Genomic DNA, 25,969 nt, shown 5'->3' on the forward strand with positions numbered 1-25,969 from the left:
AAAACAATGCACTCAAATGTTCACAAGTGAGAATATCTTTACTGATTGGTTGATAAAAATGGTACTAACCAAATAATGCGTAACTGCGAGTAATGAATGTGTTTTATAAATCTGTGCATTCATTAACCTTAAATAGACACGAGGGGTTGAGAAGAACCTGATTTGTGATGTATGGATCATTTCTACATATGTTCAATATGTAGAAGTACATTTACCTTATATGTACTTACCTTATATTTCTATACCTAGAGATCAGTTGAGAAGCAACAGCAATTTAAAATGTTATGATTTGTGCTATTTTTTAATTTTCCAATTAATGTTATCTTTAAGTAGGGTGTTTTTCTTTTTAATTAAATTTATTAGGGTGACATCGGTTAATAAAATTATATAAGTTTCAAGTGTACAATTCTATAATACATCATCTATATATTGCATTGTGTGTTCACCAAAGTCAAATCTCCTTTCATCACCAGAGGCTGTTTATTTTTAACCATGGTAAAATGATCATTTACTTCATTATAGTTGAAGAAATAAGAAAAAAATTCAGGCGTTTCAGAGGCACATATCTTAGCTTAAAGCAAAGTAAAATTTCCTATGGTATTTAACCGTCTACACCTTGGGGCTGAGCCCCAAATTAATGATGCAGGTATTTAAGACATATTGCTTGACAGTGCTATTTAAAATAATATTTAGTACATTTAAATGCACAAATATTTAAATCTTCTACCTAAATAGGCAGGAGAACATTACAGATTCTTAAGCACTGGGAACATAATAGGATAGTCACTAAAAACTATACATTTTTTTTATTAATTATGAACTAAGTAGAAACTGGTAATGGACAATGGATAATACTTTATCTTGGTTCCCTTTATTCTTCCTGCTGACTTAAATTTTTACTTCTCCCCTTTCCTGTTAATCCTGTAATGTCTTGCTTACTGATACGTTGCTATTGCTAAACTTCTGTTTGCTGATCTATGTTTTTCTAAAGTTAGACTGAACAGAAAATTCAGGCTTGTGTTAATATAAAAGAAGAGCTATAAATTCAATGATAAGATTTAATTAATCTTTTATTATTACCATCTTTGAAGTTCAGGTAATAAATTGTAAGCTTGGCCAAAAGTACTTCTTCTGATTCATTGCTAGAGACCAGCACTTCATGTATCATCAAAAGTGGACAGCTTTCTTTATTTCATGGGTTATTTAACTTGAGAAAGGGAAAGTAACACAAACCTTAAATTTCTTATTCCAGCTATTCTTTTCTAGGAGCCAAAGTCAACATTTCTATTTCCCTAGAGCCTCTCACTTTCACTGTGGAATGTTTAGAAACTCAAATTTCTTCTTTTTTTAACAAACAGTTCGTCTGTGCAAATGCACTGGATTTGTTGAGCTAATGCTGTTTTTCTGGATCTTTCCTTCTTTCCTTGTCTGTGCTTCAATGCCTCCCCAACTTTGCAATGTAGCAAGCTGAGCAGTTGTTCAATCAGATGTACAACCCAGTAAGTCATTTCTAAACGTTCCCGCTGTAACATATCAAAGCATGAGGACCCATTGATCACATATCATGGTGTGCCATATTGGGGAGGTTTCAAAAATATTTATGAGTCTCTTCCCATTTCCGTTCTGTCAGAAGAAATGACCTGTGCAGAGGCCACTGCCTTTTCTTTTGAATGTAAAATTTAAAAATTAAGAAGTCAAGGACATATTGCCAGCTCTGATATTACCTCCTTCGTAACTTCAAGTCCTAAGCTATAGAAAAGCAGAGGTCAGCTGCAGATCTAGGCTCCTGGAATGCTTTCTTAGACCCTTTAAATGTAGACTTATTCATACCAAAAGGAATTTGTAAAATAGCAAACAAATTAATGTATGTTACATTCAAGTGATAGAAGTTAAAATAGGTTTAGATTTAAAAACAGGGCTACGCTCTTTGAGATTGGTAAATGCTTAACATTATTGTGGGTTTTATCAAAGTTCAAACATGTCATTTGGCTGAGGATAAACTAAAATATAGCTTCCTAATAACAGATAGTAACAATTCTGGTTATAGCTTAATGGTACAAAGAACAGGTAACTAGTGTAAATATGTATAAAATGGTCAAGATGCCATCTCTAATTTTTGTATCCTGACAGGTGTGCATTTATATGAAGCAGTTTATTTGTTGTTGTTTTTTTAACTTATTTAGGAAGGACTTTTTTTTTTTTTTTGTCAGCTCAAGAGGCTTACTGGGAGAAATATTATATAAAGGTGACCACAATGTACCATTTGGCAGATGTGATCTGTGCCAACATGCATTCTAATTACCTCCTACTTATAAATTCCCATCATGGGGGAAAGGAATAGCGTGTATAAAGGAAACAATTCAGCCAACGACGTTTTGTTAAGGTGCTGCTCCAAAATACTACCTACTGCACCGATACACAAGATGCTTGGATGTATTTAATTAGATTCAGGTTCAACCGTCCACTCTTTAAAACGAATTTTATTCTTGTAAACTGAATTCCTCAAGCCCTGTTGAGCCTCTTCATTCACCTCTTTCCCCAAATATGATTTTTAGCATAGCAGCAAAAAAGAATCCAAGTTTCCTTTCCCTTAACATTTGCATGGAAGTGTTAATAAGCAGGCACAAGACAGTGGGGAAGTGAAGACAAGTAAGACTGGAATAGCTTCAAGCTTGGAAATTGATGCTGGGAAAAAATAGTGTTTTCTTTAGATCATTTCAAAAAGGTATAAAGTAATCCCACTGACATTGTTTCATGCTTACTAGTTAGGGACAGGAGAAAAACCTAAGCATGTCTGTCACATTTTATGTGTGTGGAGAATGGCGAGGGCTTATCTCTGCCGCACCGATTTACCTGGCCCACCATAGGAGTTCACCATTCCTGTCCGGACAGGTGGGATCAAAGAAATAGCTCTGTGAATTTCGAGGCCATTTCCAGAAATTTGGATCACAGGGCACTTATTGGACTTTTCCTTCATTTCACCTTCAGTGATGGGTCTTCAGGATGCGAAAGAGAACTTTTCAGTTCTTCAGGTGGCTAATTCAAAAGTCATTGACTGACTTTTCTCCCCCAGTTAATGAAGCCAACCCATTGTTTGGCAATCCTGGGAATATAGCCAAACGTTATATGTTAACTTCCCAACTCCAGATATTCGCAGGGCCCAATTCCTTTTTGGACTGACAGGGATGCAGCATGATGACTTTCACGTCATTTAAAATGACTGTGTTTTTCCAGTTATAAGAATAGTATATGGTTATAGTGAAAATTTGCAAAAGTATGGAAGGACACAGGAGAAAAGAAAAATAACAAGACATCTCACTGCACAGAAAATCACTAGGAACATTTGGGTTGTTCCCTACCCAGACATCTTTCGTTTCTTATTGTTCTCTTCTCCCCACGCTACCTTTCTCCCTTTTTCCTTTTTTCTTTCTCCTCCTTCCCTCACTTTCACCTTCCTTCTTCCCCTTTTTTTCCTTCCCTTCTCAGTCCCTTTATCCTTTTATCTCTTTTTTCTTTTTTTAATCTAATGCTCTATTTCTTTTCACCAAATTGTGTCAAAGTGTTTATTGTGTTTTATATCCTATTTTTTAAATAACGTATCATCAGAATTTTCTCATGTAATTAACTATTCTTCCAAAACACTATTTTAATGGTTATTCCACTGTATTATTCTTCAAATGTTGGTCATTTTTCTCCTCTTTCTGTGTGTGTGTGTGTGTGTGTGTCTGTGTGTCTGTGTGTGTCTGTGCACGTGTGTGTATATTTGCCAATATAATGTTCTTAAGAACATCTTTCCGTTTTAATTTTCCCAAATTTCTATTTTCTTCATAGAATAAATTCCTGGCCAGTGATTTTCAAAAGTTCCCAATAGTTCCTGCTATTTGCATTTTAGAGAATTTCTATCAAGGCACTTTTTTTCCAGCACTGAATAAAGGCAGCTTTTTCTGCCACACCTAGACCAACACCAGGAATCATTTTATATAACTTTGATAAATGCATAACATAGGTGGATTGTTTTTTCTTGTTTTTACTTTCTGTTCTTTAATTATTAATACTAGTGTGGTTGTTTGTTTGTTTTTTCTGTAAATTATTCCTCGAAATCATTTAAACACTTGTTTTTGAGTTTACTGTTTTGTTCATTGGTTTGTATAAGTTATTCTATGCTTTGTATAGAAACTTTGTCAATTTGTGGCAAAGTTTTATTTAACTGATTTTTTTTTTTTTTATAGGGAGAACTGTTTTTAGGTTCTTGATCTGTGTTTCCCTTTAGGATTTCCTAATTGCCTTTACACTTAGAAGTCATTTCTGATTTCAAGAATAGATACCTATATTTAAAAAATCAATGTTTAATGTTACTTTTTATATCAGTTTAATCACTTTGTCTATCTCTATTTTATTTTGATGCATTTTGAGTGGTGAGGTTCCAGCTTTATATTTTTCTAAACGATCAAGTAATTATCCCAGTGCCCTTCATCAAAAACTTCTTTCTTTATCCACTGATCTTGATACACTTTTATTGTATAGTAAGTTCTCATATCTTCCTGTTCATTTTTTATCAATGTTTATTACTTGTTGTGTCAGAATTTTAATTATTGTGTCTTCATAATATTTTTAAACATCTAGTGAAACAAATTTTACCCTAATTTTTTTTTTGCTTTTCGTTTTGTTTTGTTCTGGTTTAATGTTCTGAGCTTTTAATTTTCTGTCATTCCAAGTATACTTCAGGATCACCTTGTCAATTAAAAAAAAAAGACAATTGTTCATGTTTTAATTTGAATACTATTCAACCTATAAAATAATTTTACAATGGTTGATACCTTTCCAATATTATTTCTTCCCATTCATGAACTTAATACAACTTCTATTTATTTCAGTAATCTTCTATAGTAAAGTTTTGATATTTTTCTATTGTAGGCCTACGATATTTCTATTTAAGGGTAGTCCTAAGTGTTTCTATACATGTAATTTTTAGGTTACTGTTATGAATGCTGTATGTCGCCTTATATTTTCTAAAAAAACAGTTATTGGCACCTATGGAATTTATTTTATTTTTGTATGTTTGTTTTGAATATGGTAACCTCCAAAATTTGAAGAATTATAACCTAGTTGTTTTTGTTAAATAATTTTAGTCAGTCCTATGTCCATCAATCCAAATTAAATCAGAGTAAATAAGTTTTGAAGTCCTCCTGGGAGTGATCTTTTTTCTAGAGCAGCAATAAACCTACCTTTAAAAACATTTTACTTTTACTCTAGTCACTCCATTTTACTAAGTGATACTCTAATGCTGTTTCTTAGGAATCTAAAATTTTGCCTTTGTATTCTTTTTATTTCTTATAATAATAGCCTTTCTGCAACTTAACTACCAGTCTCTCCTCCTGGAAGAGTTTTGTCTTGTCATTATAAACACTGTGCAGGTTATATTCAGTTGAGTTCTTTTCTTCCTTTAGTTCTTAATTCTAGACAAATAATATGTTGTTTTCATCAGTCTCACATACCTTTTTTGCTGTAGCCCTAGAGGTTATTGTACCCAGAGATGGTATCCAGACTGTTCTCATATTTTTTTAATGAATCCTTAGACCTCTGGATTCTAAATTTAGTGCTTTGTATAATACTCTCATTGCTATGTGGCACATGACTGATTTGGAGGCACTGGGACAGCCATGCTGTTGGCCAGAGCACACTTGAGGAGCCTCTGATATTTCCGCACACATATGAGGCCCTTACTGCATGGTCTCTATCCACTGAAATCCCATCTCTTCTGCAAATGCCTGTTTTGCAGGGCTCACATTTTACATAAACATTTATAAGAAAAAAGATCAAGCATTTTTCCAGTCCAGTTGCGGGAAAATAATCTTGTTAATGTTCAGTGAGGTCTTCTGATGTATATGTCATTATAGGACTGTGCAATCCCAGGGACATGACAGGCTGAATGATAAATACTTTCACAGTCCTTGTCTAGGTACCCTGGTTGCTTTTTCTGATTTCTAAGCTTATTTTTGAAAATTACTCGATTCTCTCATAGACTGGGAAATTACAACTATTTGAGAGATAATTTAGGGCATACACATAGCAGGTGTAAACACATGCACACACAGACACACACACCTCGCCCTTGATCCAAGCTTTCAATATCTAAAGAACTCAAGTAGTATTTGAAATGACACTTAAGATTTGGAGTTACTCGTTTTGTTTCAGAACATCCAGGTAATTACCCTCAGTTTTCTACATTGCTAATTTTAAGAGATTCCATAGTTAAAAGGCATTACATTAATAATTATTTTTTGTTTATATGAAGGGTCTTAAAAAGTATTAAGCATAGAATTGATTCTTTTTATTTTTTTGTATGTGGTATAAAAATATTTTGAACATTTGCATATTTTTATTTATAAATATCCTATTTGTTCCATCTATGGCAAGAAGTTTATTTTAGGAATGGTTATATGCAAATTGTGAATATTTTAGATGTAGTTAGCTAGAATTGTGAAAGAATACTTTTCTGTAGAATGAGGCAGTTAAGATTCAAAAATTCATCATTATTAGTTTCCAAATGTATTATTTAGCCTCAGCTTATTATATTTGCTATTAATTGGATTTTAAAATTTAAATTTTATAGTATGTTAGAGTTCTATATTCACCATTAAAAAACTTTATTTAAAAAAGTAATATTTTGTTCATAACTCAGAACTATGTGAAGATTGCAACTTCTTTTACACGGTTGAAATCAAATATAACGTTTAAGGTAGTTTATATACCCTGTTATGCTGTTAAGATATGAAAGGAATGTTAAAGCATGGTTAACAGACACTAAACTCCCAAGGTGCTGCAATCAAATCATATTTTTACAGTGCATAAATTTAGCAAATTATTGCTGAAACCCACAAGCAGCATGGAAGAAAAGTCATCAGATTCATTAGTTAGTGTTCTGCTTGCAGTTTATGGTTATGACTAATCATTTGTTTGAGAGAAATTATTTTTTATTAAAATTGTTAAGGCCCATTTCAGAGAGAATGTAATTGAATATTCCCTGCCTAGTTTCACAGCAGGTTTCTGGACCAAAGTCAATGCTTTCCTTTCTAGGCACTCGGAGTGATGAACTACCATTTTATTGAAAATAATCAATGACCAGCCTTCCCATAAACAGTATAAATAAACTTGTAATTTGTCATATTGATACTATCAATCCCTGGTTTGGCTTTAGCCACTTTTTGCTCTTAACTTTGATTTAGATACAGGATTAATGTGAAATTTGCCTTATTTCCTGAAATCATTCTAAATTCTTTCATTAAAAGAACCACTAGATACTGTTATGGACTGCTTGTCCTACGTCATGACCTGAGTTCTCCTTTGTGCTTGATTCAGGCTTTCAAAATCAGTTCGCATCCAAATGCTGAGGCTTGCCCACGTCAGGGAGACTCCAAACTTTAGTTTGATTATTCCCATTTGTGGGGAAATTTCCTTACATATGGAAATGCAAGAAACATAATTGGGGGACCATCAAAACTAATATGTTATACAGACATTTCTGAACTGTTCTTTTTCCAATTTTCTGTGTTTCTGTAAGATGATTGAGGGTTACTCTAAAAGTCACCAGAAATGCAGTGTTTTGAGGCAGAACTACATACCTGGATTTGCTCTTAAAATGACCTGTTTAATCAGCAAAATTGAATCTCTTCAGTCATTAAAGAACGCTTATTGGCATTCCTTTGGTTTTAATGATTGGTGGATATCTTGGAAAGTGACAATGTGCTTGGCTATATTTATGATAAGTAAGTTCTGAAACCATTAAAGGAAAATCCAGACCAATCTGAATTTTCAAGGCCTAGATTCCCCACTTATGGACAAAGCTGATATGGCTTAGAAGAATGCCATGTGAAATCGCTTCCTGACCTTTTTGGGGAGCTAATTTCAAACCAACAGGTCCATAAGGGGAAATAATTACATTTTCAGTCTAAACCTTGAATGTGTTGGAATGCCACAGTAGGAATTTGTTCAGGTAATGCTTTATTTAAATATACATATTATGTTTTCTGCAGTGTCTAACGTACATTAGGCTCAAATCTATTGTCTACATTTTTTTTTTTAAACCAAGCAAGCAGTGAATTTATTAGAGAGGGTCAGTACACTCGCCAGAAGGGAGAGCGGGCAGGCCCGGAGAAGAGCAGCTGTGCCCTCTTGTCTAGTGTTCACCCCATCAAGAGCTGCCAGTCCGATTAAAGACCCATGTTATAATTTGAAAAGACAAGAGTATTATCTAAATGCAAATAAACTGCTCCCTTCACTCCATTTTTAGAGGAGGGTTCGGGGAGACTGGCTTTATAAGCTCAATTTCCTTCTGTATTTCTGTAGTATAGTATCACCCCCATGCTCGTACATTGCAGCATAACACACTCATGCTGTACGGCTTAACAATTTCAGCTCATCTTCTGAAAAGTTGTGATGCAGGCCAAATAGAGCTGGTTGCCTGCGATATCTTTTATAAATTCCAGGGAAGCTTTTGTCTGCATCACTCCTGTTGGATTGGGGATTCACCAGTCTTCCGACATGTGAAACTCTTCCCTTAAGTCTTCACACAGACCCTGGTGATGAACCAGAAGCAGCTGTTACTCTTCCATTTCTGTATGTGTCATTCTTACAGTTTTCTATTGACTTCAAGGATTTTTAAATGCTATCTATTTACACCTTTATTTAATAACCCTTCCAAGAATTCTGGCACCAGTATTGAAGGTCGTTTGACATAAATTCTTTTGCCCAGAAATTAGTAGGTATTGATAGGGAGACAGATAGATATATTTAACTGAAAAGCGTTCTTAAGGTTATCTAGCCCTTTTAAAAGGAAGAATCATTAGCACCTACAGGTATTATCCGATGGACACCAGGCCAGCTATAACCTTGGCCATGGTCCTTATTGTACTAACATGATCTGACTTTAGCATGATGTGAGATCGACAGTGGTCTTGATTCAGGCATATTTTTCCCTAAGCTTTTTGTACCTCTAAACATCCCAGGAGTCCTTTAACCATCCTCACTTTTTGGGTTGGAAAGACCACCAACTCATCTAATATCACCATGTTGAAAGCTCGCCTTAGATTATGTTTTTTCTCCAAGGAGCTAAAATAAGGAATGTGCTCATATTCCTATTGCCAGCAGATTTCTCCGTAAACCTAGTAAGGAGGCTTCTCTAAGGCATGTGTAGTGTCTTGTCGATGAAAATTAAATAAACCAATTAACTTAGCTTTATAACAAGCCACATTGATGGGATGCATGCCATCAAATAGTATTCATAATAAAAACACAAATGAATGATATCTTCCCCATGTTTATCATTTTGTAGTTTTCACTATCCTGAGAGGGGCTAATTCATTTGCCTATAGTCATAAGACACAGGGCCAGACTTAATTAAGCTCCAGGTCTTGCAGCTAGTAAATCTATACCCTCTTATTAAAAATTATGATAATAATCTTAAGGATAAAAACAATAAAAATCAACCACAGTGGCTAACAGCTAAATTTTTGTGAATCTTTAAATCTGAATCAAGAAACGAATTTTCACTTGTCAGAAATAAGCAATCAAAACATAATTATTCTTTTTTTTTTTTTTTGAGTGTTTCTAGCTGCTCATTACTCGGTTCGTTAATTTTTTTTTTTTTTAAAGATCTTGATGTCATTGGTTGGGTAGTTTGAGAAAAATGTCATGAAAGGTTTTTAGCTACCATAAAATAATGGTAAGGTAATAAGTGGAAGAGAATTCACATGAAATTTTGGTTTCTCTGTTTGTTTGTTTTTAGCAATCCAAAAACTGTATATTTAAAATGCCTTTTTGTTACAAGAGTAATGAGTTGATTCTTTTATCACAAATAGAAGTAGTTATAGGGAGTAGTTTCTTTTAAAACAGAATATTTACTTTAAATTTTTAAAAGGGAGACTAACAAATTTAAATATTCATTATTTCACTTCAAAATAAAATTATTAGATGAATAAACTGCTGAAAGCATAGTCTCAGTTTTTTAAATATTATTTTAATTATGTTGAAACTGCTTACTAATCTATTATAATGAAACCCAGTGTACATATTATTAATAAATTAATGAATTAATGTTTTCTGAGAAAAGTTGGTAAAAGGGGTAAATAGTACCTGATAGAATGTTGAATTGTTATATTTTTCCAAGTTCTTTTGCACAGTTGAGTTTATTTTTTGAATAAGGAAATCTTAGTTTAAAGAACATGAAAGCAAATTATTCCCCTTGTATCCTCATGCTTAAATAATATGTTACATGCAGAAATATTATTCTAAAAATGATTATTTTGTCATTAATAAGAAATTTATTTTTATTTCTACTGATTTTTTAATTTTTTTCTACTAAATCATTGCAAAGATTGTCTACCTTTTAACAGTAGTTTTAGTATTATTTTCTAACCATGCATGATTCATTTGACCCCACAGTAGCTGTAGCTTGCTTGCCTTGTTTTTTCCCTGAAATTAAAAAAAAAAAGGTGTATAAAAACACAATGAGCATTCGCTTTACATAGCAAGACAGCAGAACAACTTTAGTCCTAATATATTTTGAACATTTTATTATTTCACACATGGATGCTGGAGATACATACATATATGACTTCTCTGAACTTTCTATGTTGAATGTGCACTGTTGTTAAACTACTTGTTTTTCTCTGCCCACTCTTTGAAGAAATCAATTAGGAATAATGGGAAACAAGGGGTAGGCAAAACATTGCAGTGCAGTGTTATTTCCATCTGTCTGGGAATATTTCAGCCAAAAGTTTATTTTGAGAAAAAAAAAAAAAAAGGAAGCCATAACAATCTCATACATACAAAACCACAAATACTTTGGCTGCAAATTATTCTGCAGTGTTGTTGCTGTGTCTGTTCTCGTGTGTGAAGCTGCCACCCACCCATGCATGTGTTTGCAGATTCTCGTCTGTCTGCTTGTTCATGACTTAACTCATCCTCCTCCTGGTTCAGGTTAAACTTAATCAACAGCACAAGAATTTATGGGTATGACTGTTAGCTGGAAAGTCCTTCCTCATGGAAAGCCTTTCTTTCAAAAAATCTCTTCTGCTGAGATTTCTCAGTGGGATGAAGTATTCAGTGATCAGTCAGTTAGTCTCTTATATGTTCCCTGGCATTACATATGCCCTTGATGGTTCTTGGCAAAATAATTTAATATTGTTTTCTCTCAGTTTGTCTGTATTAGAAAACGAAGCTGTTGGAATGCATCATCTCCTTAACTGTGAGGAGTTGAATTGTCTTAGTTCTGCTTGCCCAACGACCAGGAACAAACATCACAGTCTCTGTCCCCACCCATCCCTGATTTTTTGGTGGGAACAAAAAGCAAAAGTAGTAATATTTAATGGAACAAAATATCAACAATAAAAGAAACTCCCCTGTGAAACTGTAATATAATTTAAAATCGATATTGTTCTAAGGTAGCTGAAATGTGTGATTCTTCCATTTTGCCTTTTAACTGACAGTACACCCATAATTCTTGGTGGTTATTTTTTTCTCCAAAGTTAATTTCTGGGCCATTGGTGACTGCACTATCTCTCATTCTAAATTGTTATCTTAACTACATTCTTTAAAAATATAATGTTAAAGGCTCATAATATTGAAGATGACTCCAGGATGAATCCCGAGTTTGCAGACCGAATAAAACAGCTCGATAAAGAGGCATCTTACTATCGCGATGAGTGTGGCAAGGCCCAAGCAGAAGTCGACCGGTTGCTGGAGATCCTCAAGGAGGTGGAAAATGAAAAGAATGACAAGGACAAGAAGATCGCGGAACTTGAGAGGTAAATTTTGATGTCATTTTGTGCCTCGTCAGCAGTGAGTGGACTTCTACCGCTTGTTGCCCGTGTCAGGTCACCATGGATTTGGAACGCACGTTCATATTTCAAGTTGGAAACAAGTTACATATGAGGAGTATGGTCTGTTAGGTTATATTTTTATATTATATATGTTAGGTATGATGTTGTGTTTATGTGAGATATTTAGAAGGAAACTGGCTTTTCTTTTGATGGCTCTTCTTTTGATATACTTCCTCAGTGTTTAAGAAAATAATGGTCAACTTTCTTGGTTGATGTCCATCCTCTAGAATTTGTGCTAGCAAAGTATGTAAGAAATTGAGGCTTTGACCACCTGAAACCTCAGTTTTTTTCCCATCAAAGACACACTTGTGGTTTAGGGTTTGTCTCAAGCAAAGAATATGGGAGGTTATACAGTAGTTGGGAATTTATTCAAGATAGGGAAATGGAAAGGAGCCTATATCCTTCCAGTGTCTTTTGGCATACCACAAGAAATTCCTCTTTGGATTTATCTTTTAAGAGGACCGATGGCATATGGTAAATAAATATGTTTGAATAGTGTTTAAGGCAGGCTTACCTGACAGCAAATTCTGTCTAAAAAACAAAGAGAGTTGTATCAGGGTTCCAGAGTATTTAGATTTTCAGATAAATCATATCCATATTGTATTTATGTATAATATGGACTCTAAAAATAAGCTTTCTGTCAATGTTTTTTTCCTGTATTTCATATAAGGAAAGAATTTCTGAATAATTTTATACATACTCCATAACCTTTTTAGGATTTCTCATTGGTTCAGTAATAAGGCAAATTTGTCTTTCCTAGATTCAGTACATATGGAAGAGATCAGCAAATTTTGAATAAATCAGTGAATGTTTGCCAGGTCTGACCAAGACACTTGTGAGGCCCTAAAGGACTTCAAGACATATGTAAAATAGCTCTCTATGGTCTTATGGAAAGTTCATAAGCTTTAGCAACAGAAAGACCTGGGTTCAGATTTTGCCTCTGCTTCATGCCAGCTGTGTGACCTTGAACCTTGTTAGAAGTGAATTTCTAACAACCTATTAAATGTATCTCACTTTGCAGATACCCTTTCCCGGTGTAAGATGGGATGGTTACCTCATTATGAACAGTTAAATTCTAACACAAATAAATTCTAAATATTAAATGGCTCTGTATTAAATGGATAGGTTAGTTCTCAAAAAATTTCAACATTTTCAAATATGGTATTTAATATATTCAAACTCTAAATCAATCAATATTGCATTTAAAAATCTTAGCATTATTAATTGGATGATAATCTGATTTTTGTTGAGTGTGACCAATTTTAGCAATTAAACCAAGAATTTTGTTTTCCTGATATAAGTGTCTAAATTTAAAAAATTTAGGGGCTTCATTTTAAAATGTGGGAATGTTCTGGCAGTCTACTTGTTTTTAAAAACACTGTTAAGTTTAGGTGTATCTACTTGCCTATTTTGGAACTATATTTTAGGACCAATTTTTTCTTAAAAAGCTAATGTGAGATCACAGGGAAATTATGATCATGTCTCTTTTATTGGTGAGAAAACTGAGACCCTGAAGGGTTGAATGACTTTCTGGATTAATCCTGTGGTGAGAAAGGGACAAAACTGTAATTTAGGTTTCCTTACGCCTAGTCCACTGCTCTAGGAAACAGTGAGCCATTGAGGAGATGCCTTAGACAATAATACTGATGATAGTAATAATAGTAATTAGAATCATCAGTTTAGGTTATGTACACTTTATGCTTGCAGTGTATCAGGTACTCTGCTAAGCACTTGACCTGCAGTACTCTGTACCATTGAATCTTACCCACAACACATCCCCACTTTATAGATGACAAAACTAGGACGTATATAGGTTAAATAACTTTCTCAAGATAGCAGAGTTTGTACGAATGAAAGTTGGGATTTGAACCCAGGTCTGACACATGTGCGACTGAGAGTAATCCCATCTGCCAATGGGCCAAATGGCAGAAGCGTGTCTAGTAGCACCAAATAGTTGCTCCGCCAGCAGAGAAGCATTGCTTCTGAGACATGGGAGATCTGCCTCATCTTTATTAGCTTTCAGGAGGGAAAGTGATCTGCTCCACATTTAGAAGACATTTTTCTGCACTAAACCAGCTCTCCAGAATTGTAATTGAGAATCAGGATCAGCTACTATAAATATTTGCATAAAAATAGCATAATTATGTAGTTGGACAAACAAGTCTTAGCTGGATGCTGTTGCCGTTAAATCATCAAGAATATTCACATTTTTATTTCCTCAATATGGAATGCATTAAAACAACAGTGATTTTACAGGCATTTATCTTTATGTACTTTCTGCACATTTTCTTTATCTCTGCCTTTGCCTCTCCTTAAAGCTGATGCCTCCCAGGCACTGTAATTCATAAAACGTGTGGTGAGACTTGACTCTGTCCCAGTTATCTGCCTGCCTGTGTCTTGGGTCCTGCAGCAGAACACAGTCTGGGAAATGTCTGAGCCCTAGCCCCAGCCCAGGCCCCTCAGGAGTTGGGGGTGGAGATCAAGCGGGGAAGTTTCTTGGGAAAAGGAGAGCACAGTCTCGGCCTGCCTTTCTGAAGCATTAGCTGCCGAGCTACATGTATATTCTGATCAAAACATCTTCCTTGGGTTGTCAGGCAGCCCCTTTTAAATTGGGCAGTATCTCCATTTGCTGGCTTAAACTTCAAAATTCATACCTCATAATGTTGGGAACGAAAAAGTTCTTAGCAATGCGACATATATCTCCATTCTGGAGTCATAAAGGTGTGTTTGCAATTAAGTTTGTGATTTTGAAAACTAAAAAAAATTGAACTTGAAATAAATTTGTGGTCTCTAGTCTGTAATGTGACCTACCAGACTTAAAAGACCTCTTTCTAAAAGCAGCTAGTATTCTAAAATATTCCAGAACTTCAGTCATGTGCCACAAAAGGTACAGGTTAGGAATAACACAAACGACAGTGACACTGGCCTCCTTCTCTCTTGGAGGGCAATTCGTATTTGCTTTCTAGTCCGTTAATCTTCACATTTTTTATTTTCTCCATAATGTATACATTCCAAATAGCACATGCCTGGCACTTACATGGATGCATTTACCTTCTAAATTCCACATGAATGATGTTTTTCATCAGCCATTAAAGATTTTGCTTTTCAAAGTGCATATTACTTCGGTGTGGTCCCATGTGCAGTTCTGCCTATAAACTCTTGCACTTGATGCTCATGGCTCAGCAGGGACGGTCTGTCTCAGACTGCAGGGGGCATTTGATGCAAGGGGAGGGTGCGGGCAGGGGGCTTGAGCAAGCCCCTGAACATTGGTCCAAATCCAGCTGAAGTCTTTATTCCATCACCAATGTTAGATATCACGTGTGCTACACGATCCAGCTACAAATTAAATATTAGGGGCCGAGAGATATGCGGTCTTTCTGTATCGGCATCCATCAAGGTCTCTGCATTTTATTTAGAGTTTCAGGATTAATCCCTTGGTACCTTAGGGGAAAGACAGAGGTTAACAGCATCTGTCAAGCACGACCTGCTGCCACTGGATTTCTGGCATCTCACCCACGGGAAGGAATCAGTCAAGAGACCTTCCATGTAATTATCTCACATATGGTCGGGGGTTTGTTGGTGTTTGTCTAAAGGACAGGGAATGCCCAAACCAAGCCCCCACTCACATCTCTCCCCATTGTGGAGAGGAGGGTGGCTCCCTTGGGGTTCTACTCCTAAGTTATAACATCAGAATAGAAAACAAGGTAGCACTTCATTATTTGGATCATACTAACGCCACCAGACTTGTGGACTCGAGAAATCATTGTCGATTCCTAAGAGTGCCTTATCTAAGGTGGAGAAACAGACTCCTTCTGAGTTTGTTTAATAACATGCTGACATAATTTCTTTGATGCCTTTCAGAACTCTTTTCACAAAATGTAAACTTAAGCTTAATTTTTTTAAAAAAACTACGATAATATGTGCTAGAAGTCTCATGGGATGTGGAAGAAACTTGATACCAGTTCTGCTTGTTTTGATATCAACTCTTCTTGCTAAGTAATTTCCACCTATGTGTGTTAATATATTTGAAGGAACTCTTTTAAAACAAATGGCAGGTGGTTTTATATTATCCCTAGCAACCTTTTGGGGAAGGTCATGAATATCATGGATCCTTTGAAAATTTGATGAAAACTAGGAACCCTTGAAAAAGGCAACTATCATGTTTCCCTGAAAATAAGACCTACCCCCCAAATAAGCCCCAGTTAAGATCGTCAGCCAGACGGACACATTTAGTACGTTATGACGATGTTCCAGAAGAAGATGACATGACTGTATTTGAATTAATGTAGATTGTTGTACATGAAAAAATAAGACATCCCCTGAAAATGCGTCTTTTGGAGCAAAAATTAATATAAGACCTGGTCTTATTTTCGGGGAAACACGGTAAATCTTAAATGTTTGCTTGCTATTTTAAGTTTCCCAAAAGCTTAGCCATGAACTTCAGATTGATATACCTCTCATCTAGAAGGATTTGAAACAGAGCTGGGGCCGGCGTCACTACAGTCCCCATGATGACCATGGCCTGACCTAACTCTTGTTTCATGATCAGGAAACACTCCGCAGAGGGATTTCTGTTACTAGGATTTATTGGATCAATGCTTTTACCATGTGTTTAATCTTGAATTTTCTCTTTGATTTTTATCATTATAATCAATGCTATTTTCATTGGAAATGTTCTTGTTTAAACTTTCTCCTGAGGATTTGTTTTGTTTTTCCTTCCCATATGAAATGCTCAAAACTACTTCTTACGTAATAGTATAGAATGCTGGGGTTCCATCGAGTAGATAGCTTACCTGGTAACATATTTGGTTATCTACTGTGCTTTTTTTAAATGGCATTTTATAAGCTAACAAGATGAATGCCCACTGTGTGCTCCTTTTGTAGCCTGACGAGGATCATGATTTTTTTCCCTTTAATTTTTGCTTGTCATTAGAGACTTTATTGTTTTGACTGATTATCAGGGCATGTTAAATATTTTTGTACAAATAAGTTATCAAGCTTCTGGATATTTTCAGTGATGAAGTACGATCCTCATTTTCACAACTGAAAAAAAAATTACTCTCCGCTTTGGAAGTTCCTGGGTCCTTTCTTAGGAGGCCAATAGACAAGCGGACCCTCCCCCGAAGCCCTCCTGCTGGTGTCTTTGATGATTGCTGGTGCAGCGCTCCATGAGACTCTAAAATGGAAATCTTTGAACAGAAAGCCAGATTGCTCCACTCCTTTTGGTTTTCAGGGATGAAGGAAAAATATCTCCTAGGATATAACCATCCAACATACTGGTTCGAACAAAATCTTTCTGACATCAGTGCTTACCGCTAGCTCTCATCCCTTAGTAGTTTCCATTTTAGTTTATTAAATAATGAAATTTTATATGCACACAGATAGGAACTTTATAAATAGACCTTCAGAAAAGGGCAAATCCTGCCACTGAATTGCCAGAGCACAGCTCTGGTTCACATCGCCAGTGCTTGTTGTAATAATGAGGATGAGAGCAGATACCGGTTGTCTTATGTGTAATATTTAATTTAACAGCTTACAGTGTGTGCCCAGGACTTTTGTGGGGTATATCAGATAAAAGTTGCTTTATTGTCCTTCATTTGGTTATGAAACCTGCTAATATAACATCTGTTGGCTGTATTTTTAAAACTAATGCATTTCCTTCCTTTTATTCTCTTTTGCTATCCCTTTTTCTTTCTGCTTATCCTCCAAACTGCTGCTTTCACCCTTGCTCCAATCAGCTTGACTCTCAGGTTAGTACTTTCAGTTTTTCTTCTAACCACCTTTCCCTCCTAAGCTCAATTTATTGCTTGCACTTGTTTACCAAACACATTTCTGAAATGGTTTTCCTCTGGCCACACATTTTTTTTTTTTAATTTCATCCCATGCCTAGGAAAGGTTTACTTTGTGAGAGAGCTGTCTAGGTGGGAGAAGGCAAAGAAAAAGATGGAAATAATTCACTGTTGGGTTATTTGATACATTCTATTCCTAGATTATAAAATCAGTTAGAGAAATCATCAGGAAAACTCCATAATGCAAAAATTGACTGCATGATGATAAAACATGGAGCAGTGGAAAAAACAAAATGCAGAATGCTAAATTTAACCTAGGAGAACAAAAGATTTGCCCGTGACACAGCAACTTAAAAGCTAAATTTAATAGTGTAAACCATGCAGACTTTTTGCTTAATAAATCACTGTGTTTTGAAAGATTTATAATACTTTTTTTAAGTCACTTTTGAAAATTATCAGTGTGTTAGTAACATATTGTACACATATGTTATTTCCTGTCATTGTTTTGGTTTTTAACTTTTTAACTTCATTTTTATTAGCCACAAGCTATACTTTAATTACATAGGGCATAGCATATGGAACCAAATGTAAAACTAGATTCAGTGTCGACTTTGTGCACCCCAATATTAAGAAGCGAAATGCACATTTTGATTGAAAACGCATCCTGGGTTTGATTCCTCAAAGATGCAGGGCCCAAGTCGATAATTGGTTCTCCTTTAAGTCAAGCAAAACTTCTCTTTTCCATACAACGTAGTAAAGGCTAGTGATTTCTTTGTCATTCAGTCAATGAGTTTACTAAAAGACGCTCAATGATTTGGGGTATGTAGGCTTAAAAAAGACACAAATTACATTGGTAGCCAATATAGTTGCTGTTTTGAGAGGCAAGCTATATTATTTTTTTCTCTTTGCTTGGGGTATGTACCTCTTCATCCTTTCCACTGCTCATCACTCAAGCCACCAAACCAACGCATTTACACCAGCAGCAAATAATTTCGAAACAAGGCCCCCTGCCCACACACTAATTTTGTTCCCCTGCCTACTCCCAACCCTGTGGCTCATAGTCCTTGCAAATGAACCCCCTTCCCTGCTGTTCCCACGTACCACGTGGGGTATCCCACAGGAACTGCCTTGAACTTTATCACACTGAAGGAAACTGGTTCTCAATAGTTCCCCAAACAGTGATTTAACGGAGATTAAAAGCATGGCCCTTCAGAACTGCTCTCACCAAAACCCTAATGACTGTTCACTTTCTGCTGCCTCTGTGTGCAGAAACAGACATCATAAAGTGGGTGGGGGTGGTAGGGCTGGCCGCACGGCATCCAAACCTTTCCTCCAAGTTTTGGATCCAATCATTTAATGGAGCTTTAAGCTTTTCCCCTTGCCTGTCTTTTTTGTTTTCTTTCTCCTTTTGCCTTCCCTTTGCTACCCCAAATCTTGACCCGTGGATACTGAAGCCCTTGAGAACAGGGACCCCTTTTGCTCTGACACCTCAGCCCCTGCCTGGGCCTTCCCAGGCATTCTGCTATGTCTTCTCTGTGCCAGGAGCTGTATCGTACAGTATTTAGCTTTTTCTTATTTCCCAGTAAATGAACGTGAACTCTGACCCTCAGAAAACAGGATGTAGGGTTAGGGCGGGGAGAGGTTGAAGGTAACGGGATTCTCTGGACGAGGGGCCAGCTGCGCTGATTAGGTTTGGTAACTTATGCAGGCCAGGTCCAGTTGAGTGACTGTGTGCAGTGGTCAGCTCAAGCTCTGAGTATCATTTAACCTCTTGCCCCAAACGAACCTGATGGAGAAAATGTGTAATTCGGTATACAGTCTCTAGTTATATTTTTTAGTGTAGGAGGAATTGGGCAGCCCTACTGTCCTGGAAACAAAAAAGTCTGCAGAGTCCTGGGAGCTTTCTTGAGCTTTGACATTTCTCCAGAATTAACTATGCTTTTTTTGCAACCACTTCCAGGTTTACCAGTTAAAATAAAATGAAATGTAACAATTGGAGGGAATACAGGCTCTCCAGCCCATGTACTTTATATGGCTCACAATTGAGATACATAATATTTGTGAGTGCATACATATGTATACCAGGGGTGCCAAAAAAATGTATGCAAGTGGACACTTTGGTCAACTTTGCTGAAGCAGTAGTTCACTGTAATCAGAAGAGTCTGGACACTGATGGTAACCACTTTGAGCACCTCTTGTAATTGCAGAAGTCAAACGTGACTTGTATTCAACTTTTGTTATTGGTATACATTGAGTATTACAATTTTAATAGATTTTTCCTGTCTCAAAATGTGTATCTATTTTTTGGCACCCTCTGTATATGTGTATATATACATATATGTATATGTGTAGCATATACATTTATCATATATTTGAAAAAAATAATGTCTGATCTTTCTTGCCATAGAAGGTTTTAGTCTGCCTGGTACCTCCCTATCTCCCCATCTCAAGTTTGAAAACTTCACTAACTCTTGGGTCTTTACAATGTGTTGTGGAATCCATGGGAATTCTCCCCTCTGACTCCTTTTTTTTTTTTTAAATGGCCTCACTTCCCTTTCAAATTCTTTGTAGACTCATGCTTAAATTCGGGTGGACAGATGTTAAATATTGGGTTTGGTAAAATACAAATGTCATATTTGAAACCTGTTTAGGTTCTCACTCCAGAAAACTCCACTTCTGTCAAGAATCTCTTTACACACAAACCAGTGGGAAGCCAGAGAGGTTTAACATGATCCCTGCATTGCACTCAGGGGGAGGGTTTATGTGAAATTTGCTCATTTATAGGAACTATTTGTGACATTAGTGTGTGACTTATGACAAATGAGGTTATCTAGATAAATGTATGCAGCAAGCAATTGACCAAAAGAGAGAGAGAGAGAGAGAGAGAGAGAGAGAGAGAGAGAGAGAGAGAGAGAGAGAGAAAGTATCCTTTGGGAATCAGTTTGAAGTACTGTCAGAGAATCAACCAAATAAAACGAGCAGGCTCAGGCCTCTCCTAGGTTCTGTTATCCTCCAATTGGCTTTGTCTCCTGGTTCAGCTGCTTTCTTGTTTGTGCCTCAGTATCCCCTCTTGTAGAGAAAGGAGCTGTCTTTGGAGCAGGTCACCTGGGAGCCTCTTTGCACATGTCTGATGGAAGGGGTATTGATGACAGGCCCGACGCATCTCCCTGGCAGGCCGGCTAGAGCTGATGGCTGGCACCTGGCAGCAAGCGTGAGCTCATTGTTACGGAGTCACTTCAAACACTTCTACCAAAATAAACTCTTTGTGATGTTTCCCCAAAGCTGAGCACTGCACTCTCAATTCCTCATTCTTCCAGCAAAAGATGAAATCACTCCTCCTGGCCCTCAGAGGCCTGTTGCCCAAAAAAGTAATAAAAAACATCTTGCCCAAAGTGTCCCCTTGCTGTCCTGCAATTTCCATTATGCAGGGTCTGTTCTTGTACCCATTTCCTCCACAAACACACACTGAGCATGTGTTGTCTGCTACTCTGAGCACTATATGTTTGCCTGGCCTTTCCAAAAACCAGCTGATGGAAAACTGACCAAACTGTTTAAGGAATGCTACATTCTTTTTGTGTATTCATGGTTCACATTGGTATGACTACTAATAGAAAGAGCAGGAGGAGCCGCAGCAGTAATAACAATGGGCATCACCTACGTACCAAGGCTGAATTAATCACTTATGTAGCATTTACTTCTCATAACAACGGTGTAAGGTTGGGATGTCCTTTCTTCCATATTAGAGGAGAGGAAGCTGGAGTTCATAAAAGTTAAATATTTTGCCCAAGTTAAACAGCTAGTAAGTAAAGGTGTTGGGTTTTTCCCTCCAAAAGCCAATTCTTTCTGTTTTACAGATTGAATCTTTTGCCACTTCAGCTCCCGTTGCATTGTACAACCTCTGAGAAGACCTGCAGGAGGGAAGCCCGTGCACTTGTGTTCAGTCTGCAGTTTCCCGAATATAGTGTTCATAGAATATACTCCATGAACCACTTTGAGGGAATACTTTGAGATTCATGCCCCTGACCCACCCTGCCTGCTCCAGACTGAGCTGTTTTCTTGTGTACAAATCCTGTCCCTCCAGGGCCAGCTCAGGTGTCGCCTCTTCCATCCAGCCTTCTCTGAACCACCTCAGGCAGAAGCAAGTTCTCCCTTCCTTGATATCCTCAGAGCTTTATCTCACTCCTTTTGCTGGCTATGTCATAGCCTACTTCAAATTGGGGCAGTTAAGGAGCGCACCATGTTTCCTAGTAGAAGGCGGTGTCCTTGAGCATTGGCTGGGTCTCTAGCGTGCCACACACTGGAGGTGGCGGTCATAATCCTGAATGCTGTTGCATAAATGACTATAGAAGAAAGGGTCTACCGTTAACCTCATCTCACCCCTCCCACCCTTTACTTGGTCCCTACAGAGATTTGCAAGTGGGCTCTTTCTGGAGGCTGAGTTGACTCCAGTGGGTATTATATCTAGCTTCAGACAGGAAGCCTTAAGAAAAGATATGGTTGGTTTTCTATCAAGTTGGATGCTTGAAAGTTCAAGAAAAATAAAACACAAATAAGAGGATAGGGGGAAAGATCTCCCTCTGAACTTACCTCTTTTTCTCCCTCCCTCCCTCCCTCCTTCCTTCTCTTCCTTTTCACTTTCCTTCCTCTCTCCCTTCCTGCTTCCCTTCTTACTTCTCTCCCTCCTTCGTTACCCCCCTCCTTCCTTCCTTTCCTCCCTCCCTCCCTCCCTCCCCCTCCTTTCTTGACTATTCATTGAACTCCTTCTCCATGCATGGGTCTCTGCTGGGTGTTGGGGATATAGCATTAAAACAGACGTGACCGCTCCCCTCACTGAATTCAAAGACCAACACTTCCTATAAGGAAGGATTTGGCCACTAAGAAAAATAGTTTGTCCCAGTTATACTAATAACTGGAAAAACTGGGTTTCAGGTGTTTTTTAAAACTCCTTTTCCTGTTGGGGTTGAAGGGGTTATCCACAGGTCAGACAATCATTTCCCTCTTTAAAGCTGCCTTATACTAATGCTGACATTTCTGGTGAAGTGTCAGAAAATTTTATGCCCAAGCAGAACTGGTGGAAAGCCAGAAATCAGTTGATTTTGCTTTGGGTGCAAATATTTTATTGGGGATGGAAAAAAGTTGTTTTGCCTGATTTACAGCTCCTGCAAACATAAAGTGGGTTCTATATTTAGAAATGGTTTTGAACCTTTGAGGTGTAGCCAGGGGTTGGTTCTTGCACCTTTCCGACCTAGCTTTGGTGGGCCTTGCCATGGCTAACGTTTTGCTGAGGCAGCTCCAATTTGTAGAACAAGGGCTTTATGCTCTGTATTATTTTTACTTTTTTACTTTTGCGTGAGTTGTTGCTCTGGTGCTCTATGTGTACCCTCTAGAATGGTGCAGAAGATGGACAGAACACAATTTGCATTGTAGCTGAAATGTTTTGTAGTGCACTAAGTTTCTGGGGTTACTTGGAGATAAGTAAAACCATTCTCAACTTACAAATAAAAAAATGACAATAATAAGAACAACAATAACAAAATCAGACAAAGTCGCAGTTAAGCCTAATAACCCCTGGTTCCAGAATTAGAGATGCCCAACTGGTAGAATTAACCATTCATTTGTAGTTTTTCAAAACCTTTTTTCTCCTCTCTTCCTCCCCTACTCCTGGCTTTTGATTGGTACTACCATATGGGTGAATATCAGCAAATAGTAAATCTCTCAAGATATGTTAGCCTTTTCTGTAAATGTTGAGAAGGGGAAGGAATTTTAAAAAAATAGTTTCTCAGTATTGTTATAAATCACTTTCTAGAAAAATAATATCTTATTTCCTTTATATGGCTTTTCTTATGAAATGTGAATTCTATCACTTCATTATCCACAATACCAGCTCAAGTTTTAGGGAAACCTATCCAACTCGTGACTGAGACTTTCTTCCGTATTGGGTAAAGGTGCGTGGAATTTTCATACTGCGTAATGTCATAGTTTTGAGAAACCTACAGTTTGGGGGCCTATTTGAAAATGAGTGGGTGCTGTGCGTGTTTCTCAGAAGAAAATACTGTGTTATTAATATAGCTAACAAAGGCTTTGTAGACTTTCCTTGTAAGGAATGCTGCTGATTTTAATATTTGCAACTCTTTCTTATTTTGCTCTAAAGTCAGTGACTACTATGTGGGTCAAAAATAGAATGGGAAGACAGAAAATGGCTGATTTTGCTTTGGGTGCAACTAATTTATTGCGGAAGGAAAAAAAAGTTGTTTTTCCTAATTTACATTTCTTGCAAAAGGGTGGGTTGTGTAGAATTATTTTCGTAGAAAAACTAATTCTAGAAACTAAAGTACCCTGTTCCCCAGAAAATAAGACTTAACCGGACAATCAGCTCTAATGTGTCTTTTGGAGCTTACACTATATTATATAAAACCCGGTCTTACAGTAAAATAAGACCGGGTCTTATATTAATTTTTTGCTTGAAGAAACACATGAGAGCTGATTGTCTGTCTAGGTCTTATTTTCAGGGAAGCAGGGTATGCCGGGGGAATGGAAACAAATTTCCCTTGAAGAATCTCTTGCTCCCTTTTCAGCTTAGGAGCAGTAAGACTCATGTTTTAACATTTTAACTCTACCTTGCCCATTGACCTTCTCTTTCGTTTGTTTTTTTTTCTCTCTCTGTGTGTGTGTGTGTGTGTGTGTGTGTTTCTAGTTGCTAGCGTTATTAATATAAGCACTATTCTTAATTGGTATATACAGAGCTAAGCCTACAGTAACTCATGATTTACAATATTTTTTTCAATGAAAGTTGAAAAGTGTTTGACTCTCAGTGTGTTGAAGAAATACACTATTTGTTGTGAGACCCCACACGTAATCGTGAAGACGCAATGGTGAACAGAAGCAACTCTTAAGATATTTTAACGTGGGGGTGGGGGCAGAAAGTCATATAGAGAATTGCTTTGTAAGAAATTTACTTCAGGTCTTGGAAAAATAGCTTTAGAAAGTTTTGAGAACATACCCACCACCTTTCTCACATGGGAATGTGAAGTAACAGAATAGTCTCTCACTGGCCTTTGGCGTGGATCAACCGGCATATTCCCATGGCTGCGCAGATATTGATGTGATGTGTGAGTTGAAGTGTAAGAGAGTGGTTTTAAATTTAACTTCAGAGCCCTCTGTTATTTAATCATATGTCAGTTTGATGGTTCCAAGGACAGCATGATATGTTGCTCACAGATAATTACTGTGGAGAGAATGAGCTGGTTATAATAATGAATAGCTGAGAATCTCCTGATAACCTGTGATGAGTGGGCCCTGGTGAGAAACACTCACTGGGCAATTGGCACATCGCTGTCCTATCACTTTGGTGAGTGTGGGTCCTCTTATGCCACCTAAACATGCAAAGCAGGGGCTTTTTAGGGATTCCTGAGCAGATAAAGAAATGAAGCACTGGTCTTAGATTTCACATGTCATCTATCTTAGACCTGTTGTTACTTTACGTTAGTATTTCACTTGTGATTTAAGTTGTTCAAACATTATTGTCAGAACATTGCATATAGAAAATTAAATAAACTCCATCCTAAGAAACACCACCACTATTGCTGCGGCATGTTGGACGTACATGCACATGTCTTTACTCCCACCCCCCTCCCCCGTGTCTGTAAAATGGTGACGATTATACATAGTTTGTGCCTCATGAGCTTGTGAACAGAATGCACACTGAGCATGGAACACAGTCTGGCACATAGTAGCTGTTCATGAAGTGGTGATGGTCATGGTTATGTTGAAGGTTGTCCTGCCAAGAGTAACAGGTTCAAGGAGAGAGTTCATGCACAAGAGAAATAGGAGATGAGCCTCTTGCTTTCCCAGTTGTAAAAAATATAGCTGCTTTAGACTTTTTTCTCCTAAGCCATGCAGAGATTTTGAGGGAAAGGTTGAAAACATTATCATCCTTCTGAATGCTTTTTTTTTCCTGAAGGATATGAATAAATGAACCTAGAAAATTCATCTTATTCTGATTGGAAAGTTATCTTTATATATGTATATAAATTTGTAAACTAATTTGTTCACGTGTGTCTTATAAGGATGTATTTTAGATTTTTCCGGAACTAGATAGCCAGAATTCAGCCACAGTCCTTTTATATCCATGCATAAGGGGACCTGGTATTGAGTTTAGAGAATAAGCCAAGTACCCAAGTTCCTTCATCCATGTATTTCCTTTATTCATTAACTTCTTTACTTTCATCAAATAGTAATTGTATGTCTGCTCTTTACTACACACTGTGGTATAACTAGAACTGTACCCAGAAGCAGTTTCTA

At 36.9% G+C, this 25,969-nt stretch overlaps 1 protein-coding gene across 1 annotated transcript in view; it reads left to right on the forward strand.

Moving 5' to 3' along the window:
• ERC2 (ELKS/RAB6-interacting/CAST family member 2) overlaps positions 1 to 25,969 on the forward strand; it is a 931,911-nt gene that overhangs the window by 440,732 nt on the left and 465,210 nt on the right. The window contains 2 exon segments of the mRNA XM_081072100.1: positions 1,464 to 1,499; positions 11,611 to 11,804. Coding sequence (XP_080928226.1) covers positions 1,464 to 1,499; positions 11,611 to 11,804 — 230 coding nt within the window.

The sequence above is a fragment of the Rhinolophus hipposideros genome (genome assembly GCF_964194185.1).
Source record: "Rhinolophus hipposideros genome assembly, chromosome: 14".
Lineage (NCBI taxonomy): Eukaryota > Metazoa > Chordata > Mammalia > Chiroptera > Rhinolophidae > Rhinolophus > Rhinolophus hipposideros.